This window comes from Lepidochelys olivacea (assembly GCF_965140295.1).
Source record: "Lepidochelys olivacea isolate rLepOli2 genome assembly, chromosome: 22".
NCBI classification, from domain to species: domain Eukaryota; kingdom Metazoa; phylum Chordata; order Testudines; family Cheloniidae; genus Lepidochelys; species Lepidochelys olivacea.
The window spans coordinates 2,955,865-2,965,811 of NC_140432.1; the positions used below are offsets into that span (position 1 = coordinate 2,955,865).

Sequence of the window (9,947 nt, forward strand, 5' to 3'; positions counted from 1 at the left end):
CACAGGGAGTGACCTATGTCTGGATTCTCTCTGTCTCCCATCAGGTGATGGGATGGTGAGTGAAAATGAGGAGGAGAAACCCCAGCAGGAAGATGCTGAGGAAGAAGAACCACATGGAACGTTATCAGGAAGATCCAAAGGGAATGTTTCCAGGAGTTGTGCACTCCCAGAAAAAGCAAAAGCATGTGAGACTGAGCAGAGGCCAGAGGAAAACTTCAGTAGCCACTCAGACCTTAATACACGTGAGAGAATCAACTTGGAAGAGACACGCTACACATGCCATAAGTGTGGGAAAAGCTTCAATCGGAGCTCAACCCTTCTCACACATTGGAGAACCCACACTGGAGAGAAACCCTACACATGCTCTGAGTGCGGGAAAAGCTTCAATCGGAGCTCTGCCCTTATCACACATCAGAGAATCCACACCGGTGAGAAACCTTATGGATGCTCTGAGTGTGGGAAATGCTTCAGTCAGAGGCCACACCTTACTGCACATCGGACAATCCACACAGGTGAGAAACCTTATGAATGCTCTGAGTGTGGGAAACACTTCATTGATAGTTCAACCCTCATCTCACATCAGCGAATCCACACAGGAGAGATGCCCTACACATGTTCTGAGTGTGGGAAAAGCTTTAATCAGCACTCACACCTTATCACACATTGGAGAACCCACACTGGAGAGAAACCCTACACGTGCTCCGAGTGCGGGAAAAGCTTCAATCAAAGCTCAAACCTTATCAAACATAGGAGAATCCACACGGGTGAGAAACCTCATGGATGCTCTGAGTGTGGGAAACGCTTCATTCATAGTTCAGCCCTCATCTCACATCAGAGAATCCACACAGGTGAGAAACCTCATGGATGCTCTGAGTGTGGGAAACGCTTCAGTGATAGATCAGCCCTCATCTCACATCAGCGAATCCACACAGGAGAGATGCCCTACACATGCTCTGAGTGTGGGAAAAGTTTTAGTCGACACTCAGCCCTTATCACACATCGTAGAATCCACACAGGAGAGAAACTCTACACATGCTCTGAGTGTGGGAAAAGCTTCAATCGGAGCTCAAACCTTATCACACATAGGAGAATCCACACAGGTGAAAAACCTTATGGATGCTCTGAGTGTGGGAAACGCTTCATTCATAGTTCAGCCCTCATCTCACATCAGAGAATCCATACAGGAGAGACGCCCTACACATGCGCAGAGTGCGGGAAAAGCTTCAATCAGAGCTCTGCCCTGATCACACATCAGAGAATCCACACAGGAGAAACGCCCTACACATGCTCTGAGTGTGGGAAAAGCTTCAATCAGAGCTCAAACCTTATCACACATAGGAGAATCCACACGGGTGAAAAACCTTATGGATGCTCTGAGTGTGGGAAACGCTTCATCGATAATTCAACCCTCATCTCACATCAGCGGATCCACACAGGAGAGAGGCCCTACACATGCGCTGAGTGTGGAAAAAGCTTCAATCAGAGCTCAAACCTTATCAAACATCAGAGAATCCACACAGGAGAGATGCCCTTCACATGCTCTGAGTGTGGGAAAAGCTTTAGTCAGCACTCACAACTTATCACACATTGTAGAATCCACACAGGAGAGAAACCCTACACATGCTCTGAGTGCGGGAAACGCTTCAGTTATAGCTCAGCCCTTACCACACATCAGAGAATCCACACGGGTGAAAAACCTTATGGATGCTCTGAGTGTGGGAAACGCTTCATTCATAGTTCAGCCCTCATCTCACATCAGCGAATCCACACAGGAGAGAAGCCCTACACATGCTCTGAGTGCGGGAAAAGCTTCAATCAGAATTCTACCCTGGTCACACATCAGAGAATCCACACAGGAGAGACGCCCTACGCATGCTCTGAGTGTGGAAAAAGCTTTAATCAGAGTTCAAACCTTATTAAACATCAGAGAATCCACATGAGAGAGACGCCCTACGGATTATCTGAGCATGGGAAAACCTTCAATCGGAGCTCAAGCCTTATTAGACATCAGAAAATCCACCTGGGAGAGACACCCTACACCTGCTCTGAGTGCGGGAAAAGCTTCAGTTATAGCTCAAAGCTTATCACACATCAGAGAATCCACAGTGGAGAGAGACCCTACACATGCTCTGAGTGTGGGAAAACCTTCAATCAGAGCTCAAGCCTTATTAGACATCAGAAAATCCACATGAGAGAGAATTGTAATAAATGTCTTGACTAGGGCTGGCCAAAGACTTTTTTTTTTTTTAAATCACATTTGCTAATTCCCACATAGTGATCTTGCACCATCTTCACCGTGGTCTCTCAGCTCCCTGAGATGAGTTCCCTGCTTCTGCCTTTGCAGCTCACCCTTCTTTGGGGTCAGTCCTGTGATCTTTTCTATCAATTCCTTTCCTTTCGAGTCATAGGAGTGTGTGTCCTTCCAGCCAGGAATGTTCATCAGCTCCAGGTGGGAGAGAGGTTTGATCCCAACAAGCTACACTGAGGCAAAAACTACCTGTGCCTTACATCCACTAGGGCTGTACATGGCATTGGCTGCTCAAGTTAGTGATCTTGGTGTAAAAAGACAATTAAACTTGTAGTGCAGATGCAGCCCATGAGCAGTGGTTGGCGTTAGCTTTCCCCTTGACCTGACCTAAACTCCATCACTTTTCCTAGTCTAAACAAACCCTGAGCACCATGGTTATACTGTTCCCCCATTTCAAAGCAATTGGTAGTCATCAAGTTCCCCTTTCGGGAACAAATGGTTTCGTTCCCAGTTGCTCTGATGTTGCTTCAGGTTGTTCTGGAGAGCAGATATTTTTACTACCATTTCCTCACTTATAATATATTGAACTATAACAAAGAGCTGGAACAGGGCAGGGATGGGGGGAAATGTCATTTCACCCTCTGTAACAATAAAAGAAGATAGGCTAAGTCAGAGGGATTCCCTTATTTCCTATCACCGTTCCAATCCCCCTATTGTTCAGTTGGTTAGGTCAATATTTTGTCTAAAGGGCTGGGAAGAGTATTCCCTAGTAAATGACTTGTAACTAAGCAAAATACCCATGCATTTGGCTCCCAAAGCAGTTGTGGCCCAGGCCCTGCAGGAGGTCGCTCCTGAAGAGATCTCCTTCCTAATCAGATGCATGTTGCCTATTATTTGGGAAATGCAATCCCTATCTAGGTAGAGATGGGACAAATGGAAGTGACATTTCTGTTCAGCTCACTCCTGGGAGATGCTGCAAATGTGTACAAAATGAAATCCGTGTTGAAAGTGATATAGCTGCAGAAAGATACCTTTTTTTAATAGATACCTGACATTTGGTGTCTTACAAGGATTCTAAGGCACTCCTGAATTTGGTCCCTAATTTAAATCTGTGCCACCAGATTAAAGAAATAAAAGGGCATATTTGGGGAAATTATACGTCACTATCGCTACTGATATGTTGTGGGGTTGGTGAAGAATTCTATTCCAGAGAAGTGTAAAATTACTCTAAGTAAAGTCAAAGATTTGACAAGAACTCAGGTAGAAATTGCAGGTACTAGTGGTTGATTGTTCACCCCAAAGATGGACACTATGGTGACCTGTGGCCCAGGTAAACTATTTTTAGAACACTGCTCCCTAGTTAAGTGGCATTAATGACACTCCTAAAGGATGCCATGATTACATTGGGTACAACTGTCTTTTACCATTTAGATCCAAAGTTTCATGAAGCAAAGACAGAATCATAGAAGATTAGGGTTGGAAGATACCTCAAGACGTCCTCTAGTCCAACCCCCTGCTCAAAGCAGGACCAACACCAACTAAATCATTCCAACCAGGGCTTTGTCAAGCCGGGCCTTAAAAACCTTTAAGGATGGAGATTCCACCACCTCCTTAGGTAACACATTCTAGTGCTTCACTAACCTCCTAGTGAAATAGTGTTTCCTAATATCCAACCTAGACCTCCCCCACTTCAACTTGAGACCACTGCTCCTTGTTCTGTCATCCGCCACCACTGAGAACAGCCGAGCTCCATCCTCTTTAGAACCCCACTTCAGGTAGTTGAAGGCTGCTATCGAATCCCCCCTCACTCTTCTGCAGACTAAACAAGCTCAGTTACCTCAGCCTCCTCATAAGTCATGTGCCCCAGCCCCCTGATCATTTTTGTTGCCCTCTGCTGGACTCTCTCAAATTTGTCCACATCCTTTCTGTAGTGGGAGGCCCAAAACTGGATGCAATGCTCCAGGTATGGCTTCACCAGTGCCAAATAGAGGGGAATAAACAATTCCCTAGATCTGCTGGCAATGCTCCTACTAGTGCAGAGTTCAGAGTGGGGAGGGAACCCTGACATGGTGGCAGTGATGGGATCATTTTGAACCAGAAGCGCAGACCTCAGGATTTTAAAAGGACACTTTTTTTTAAGCTGAGAGCAGCTTGAGGTTTGTTTTTTTTTTCTTTGCCTGAGGACAGAGTAGTTAAGCTATAGCAAAGGAATTCACAAGCTGTTCCCCTCCTCCCCCCACAGCTCTCAGGCTAGGCTAGGCTAAGGCAGGAAAGTTAGCAAAGATGACAGAAAGTGAGGTCCAGAAGAAACTGGAATTAGCCAGAAGAAGCTGAAGAGAAACAGAAGGCATATGAAAGACACATGGACTTACAGCGCTTGGAGGTGGAGGAGAGGAAAAAGGCAAAACACTTGGAGATGGAGTTAGAGCTGAAGTTCTTATAGCTGGAAAGGGTTAAGCTGGGTCTACCAGATAACCCTAACAGTCCTTCTCCAGGTACCTCTCCCCATTCCTAAAATTTCCCCACCTACAAGGTAGGCAATGATACAGAGGCCTTCTTAGAAAATTCTGAAAGTGCCTGCCTTGGATACAGCATCTCAACAGACCAGTATATGGTGGAGCAGAGGCTGCAGCTCAGTGGACGCTTAGCTGAAATGCTTAAAGAACACATGAACAACTAAGAACTTTTTTTAAAAAAGGCCAGAATTAGAATGGAGCTAACACCCAAGCATGCCCGTCGGCAGTTCAGAGCCCTAAGATGGAAACCAGACATGGCATTTTCCCGACACGCCTACCCCATTGTAAAAAATCGGGATGCCTGGATATCAGGAGCAAGTGCTAAATCTCTGGAAGATCTGCAGGTGGGAAGAAGGTTATCCCATGGAGGGACACTGGAGCCCAGGTGTCAGCTATCCACCAGTCCTTAGTGGACCCCAAATTTATCAACCCAGAGGTCCAAGTGATGATTCAACCCTTCAAGTCAAACTCTTTAAACTAGCCTATAGCCAAGTTGCTTGTCCAGTACAAGGGCTGGTCAGGAATGTGCACTTTTGCAGTCTATCACAATTATCCCATTCCCATGCTGCTGAGGGAAGATTTGGCCAACGATGTGAAGCGGGCCAAGAGGGTGGGAATGGTCACCCGCAGCCAGGCTACGCAAACCTCCACACCTATCCCTGTTCCTGAGCCTTCTACAGGGCCCCGTCTATGTTCCCAGAGACCCAAACTGAGGAGGTAGAACTGGATCTCATGCCAATGACTGCAATAGCAGTAGTAAATCCAGTCCCAGAGACCCAACCAGAATGAATAGGCGGAGAAACCAGCACCAGAACCATTGCCAGCACTGAATCCAGCACTTGCAACCCCGTCTACAGCTCCAAAACCAGAGGGCACCATCGAGCTGCCCTGGCAGCAGCAGCTAAACCTGTGCAAGAGGCTCAGCCAGAGCCTGAAACACAACATAGTGCACCAGCAGAGAACGGTTAACAGTCAACGGAAACAGCCCCATCACCTGCATCGTGTCCAGAGGGACCAAGCCCGAGTCCACAATCCAATGAGGAACTGATGTCTCCACCATCAAGAGAACAGTTCCAGGCCGAACAGGAAGCAGATGAAAGCCTCCAGGGAGTTTGGACGGAGGCACGGAACAACCCACTACCTTTCAGCTCTTCTAATCAATCCTGGTTTGTTGTAGAAAGAGGTCTTTTATACAAGGAAACTTGTTCTGGTGGGCACCAGGAGGACTGGCATCCTCAGAGACAGTTGGTAGTTCCAACTAATTACAAGGTAAAGCTCTTGAGCTTAGCCCACGATCATCCTTGTGGCCATGCTGGGGTAAGCAGGACCAAAGACCGTTTGGGGAAGTCATTCCACAGCGTGGGAGTGGGCAAGGATGTTTCTATCTATGTCCAGTCTTGTGAAGTGTGCCAAAAAGTGGGGAAACCCCAAGTCCAGATCAAAGCCCCTCTCCAGCCACTTCCCATCATTGAAGTCCCATTTCAGTGAGTAGCTGTGGATATTCTGGGTCTTTTCCCTAAAAAGACACCCAGAGGAAAGCAGTACATACTGATTTTCATGGATTTTGCCACCCGATGGCCGGGAGCAGTAGCTCTAAGCTACATCAGGGCTAAAAGTGTGTGCCAGGCATTAACAGACATTTTTGCCAGGGTAGGTTGGTCATCCAACATCCTTATGGATTCGGGAACTAATTTCCTGGCAGGGGCCATGAAAAACCTTTGGGAAGCTCATGGGGTGAACTACTTGGTTGCCACCCCTTAGCACCATCAAACAAATGGCCTGTTGGAGAAGTTTAATGGGACTTCGGGGGCCATGATACATACATTCTTAACTGAGCGCTCCAGTGATTGGGACCTAGTGTTGCAGTAGTTGCTCTTTGCCTACATGGCTGTACCACATCCCAGTTTGGGGTTTTCACCATTTGAACTTGTATATGGCTGTGAGGTTAAGGGGCCATTGCAGTTGGTGAAGCAGCAATGGGAGGGGTTTACACCTTCTCCAGGAACTAACATTCTGGACTTTGTAACCAACCTACAAAACACCCTCCGAACCTCTCTAGCCCTTGCTAAAGAAAACCTACAGGATGCTCAAAAAGAGCAAAAAGCCTGGTATGATAAACATGCCAGAGAGCGTTCCTTCAAAGTAGGGGACCAGGTCATGGTCTTAAAGGCGCTCCAGGCCCATAAAATGGAAGCATCGTGGGAAGGGCCATTCACGGTCCAGGAGCGCCTTGGAGCTCTTAATTATCTCATAGCATTCCCCACTTCCAACCGAAAGCCTAAGGTGTACCATATTAATTCTCGAAAGTCCTTTTATTCCAGAGAATGAAAGGTTTGTCAGTTTACAGCCCAGGGAGGAGATGACATTGAGTGGCCTGAAGGTGTCTACTATGAAGGAAAAAATGCTGGTGGTGTGGAAGAGGTGAACCTTTCCATGACCCTCAGACGTATGCAGCGATAGTACTAGCTGTGCACCAGCTTTGTGCCGATGTTCTCAGCTACCCCAGGAGTGACCAAATGGGCATACCACTCCATTGACACAGGTAATACTCGCCCAATTAAATCCCAACCTTACGAGGTAACTCCTAATCATTTACCAGGTAACTCCTCAAGCTAAAACTGCTATAAAACGGGAGATCCAGGACATGCTACAGATGGGTGTAATCTGCCCCTCTGAAAGTGCCTGGGCATCTCCAGTGGTTCTAGTTCCCAAATCAGATGGGGAAATACGCTTTTGCGTGAACTACCATAAGCTAAATGCAGTAACTCGCCCAAACGACTATCGAATGCCACACAACAGATGAGCTGTTGGAGAAACTGGGACTTGTTTCTAGTTCATCTCTACCTTAGACTTAACCAATGGGTACTGGCAAGTACCGCTAGATGAATCCATCAAGGAAAAGTCGGCCTTCATCACCAATAAGGGGCTGTATGAATGTAATGTGCTCCCTTTCGGGCTGTGAAATACACCCACCACCTTCCAGAAACTTGTAGATGGTCTACAAGTGGGATTGGGAGAATCTGCAGTCACCTACCTTGACGATGTGGCCATATTTTCTGATTCCTGGGCAGAACACCTGGAGCATCTACAAAAATTCTTCAAGCGCATAAGGGAGGCAGGACTAACTGTTTGGGCTAAAAAGTGTCAAATAGGCCTAAACAAGAGTGACATGCATTGGACACCAGGTGGGTCAAGGAACTATCAATCCCCTACAGGCCAAAGTGGATGCTATCAAAAAGTGGCCTATCCCAAAGTCAAAGAAACCGGTCCAATCCTTCTTAGGCTTGGCCAGTTATTACAGGTGATTTGTACTGCAATACAGCCAAATTGCTGCCCCACTGACAGACCTAACCAAAAAGAAACAGCCAAATGCAGTTCAGTGGAATGAAGAGTGTCAGAAGGCCTTAACCAGCTTGAAGCAACACTCATGTCTGACCCTGTGCTAAGGGCCCCAGAGTTTGACAAACCATTCCTAGTAACCACAGATACGTCCGAGCGAGGTGTGGGAGCAGTTTTAGTGCAGGAAGAACCAGATCAAGAATTCTATACTGTCATATTTCTCAGTAAAAAACTGAGAGGAAAAGCCACTGTTAAATCACCAAAAAGGAATATTATGCCATTGTGTACACTCCGGAACAGCTACGCCCATATGTTTGGGGATGGCGTTTCCACCTGTAGACCGACCATGCTGTGCTGAAGTGGCTTCATACTGTCAAGGAAAATAACAAAAAACTTCTTTGGTGGAGTTTAGCTCTCCAAGATTTTGATTTTGAAATACAACACATTTTAGGGGCTTCTAACAAAGTGGCTGATGCACTCTCCTGTGAAAGTTTTTCCCAGAATCATTTACATCCTTAAAATTTGGAAAATATTGTTAGTTTTATATAATCAGTAGTGTGTCTAGAGGGGCATGTGTCTTATTAACTCTGTTTTTCTCCTAGAGCTCCAGGAAGAAATCACAGCCAGCATGGAACAGGCTGTCCAGCATCATCTATGATTTGGGGGGCATGTCATAAACATACAAATAAAGATAGCATAAAACCTTCCTGGGCAGCTGTACTGAATCTTTACCTGTAAGGGGTTAAGAAGCTCAAATAACCTGTTGACACCTGACCAAAAGGACCAATAAGGAAAGGAGACACTTTCAAATCTGGGAGGGGAGGTTTTGTTCGTGCTCTGTTTGTTCTCTCTCTGGATGGAGAGAGAGACCAGGCAGGTACAATGTCTCCTAAAAACATACCTGAACTGAACCATCTAAAATTACAAAAGTTGTAAGGCAAGGAAATGCATTAGATTATCTTCTGTTTTAGCTTGTGAATTTTCCCTATGCTAAGAGGTGGTTTTATTCCTGTTTTGTAACTGTGAAACTGAATCCAGAGGGGAGTCCTCTGTGTTTTAAATATTTTTATTACCCTGTAAAGTTACCTTCCATCCTGATTTTGCAGGTGTGATTCTTTTACTTTTTTCTTTATAATAAAGTTTTTCTTTTAAGAACCTGATTGTCCTTGTCATAAATATAAAGGGAAGGGTAAACCCCTTTAAAATCCCTCCTGGCCAGAGGAAAAATCCTCTCACCTGTAAAGGGTTCAGAAGCTAAAGGTAACCTTGCTGGCACCTGACCAAAATGACCAATGAGGAGACAAGATACTTTCAAAAGCTGGGAGGAGGGAGAAAAACAAAGGGTCTGGGTCTGTCTGTATGATGCTTTTGCTGGGGACAGAACAGGAATGGAATCTTAGAATTTAGTAAGTAATCTAGCTAGGTATGTGTTAGATTATGATTTCTTTAAATGGCTGAGAGAAGAGCTGTGCTGAATAGAATGACTATTCCTGTCTGTGTGTCTTTTTTGTAACTTAAGGTTTTGCCTAGAGGGATTCTCTGTGTTTTGAATCTAATTACCCTGTAAGGTATCTACTATCCTGATTTTACAGAGGTAATTCCTTTACTTCTATTAAAAGTCTTCTTGTAAGAAAACTGAATGCTTTTTTATTGTTCTAAGATCGAAGGGTTTGGGTCTGTGGTCACCTATGCAAATTGGTGAGGATTTTTACCAAACCTTCCCCAGGAAGTGGGGTGCAAGGGTTGGGAGAATTTTAGGGGGAAAGACGTGTCCAAACCACGTTTCCCAGTAAACCCAGATAAAGTTTGGTGGTGGCAGTGGAAATCCAAGGGTAAAATAATTT

The 9,947-nt window shown here is 45.6% G+C and overlaps 1 protein-coding gene across 6 annotated transcripts in view; it reads left to right on the forward strand.

Moving 5' to 3' along the window:
• LOC311511297 (uncharacterized protein) overlaps positions 1 to 9,258 on the forward strand; it is a 51,756-nt gene extending 42,498 nt beyond the window's left edge. For 4 of the 6 annotated variants that reach the window (XM_084611755.1, XM_084611753.1, XM_084611756.1 and 1 more), the window contains one exon: positions 6 to 9,258. In XM_084611755.1, coding sequence (XP_084467881.1) covers positions 53 to 2,221 — 2,169 coding nt within the window. In that variant the 5' untranslated portion in view covers positions 6 to 52 and the 3' untranslated portion in view covers positions 2,222 to 9,258. The remainder of the gene's footprint in view (positions 1 to 5) is intronic. The other 2 variants (XM_084611754.1, XM_084611757.1) reach the window with 1 other exon arrangement.
• Positions 9,259 to 9,947: the final 689 nt, after the last annotated feature.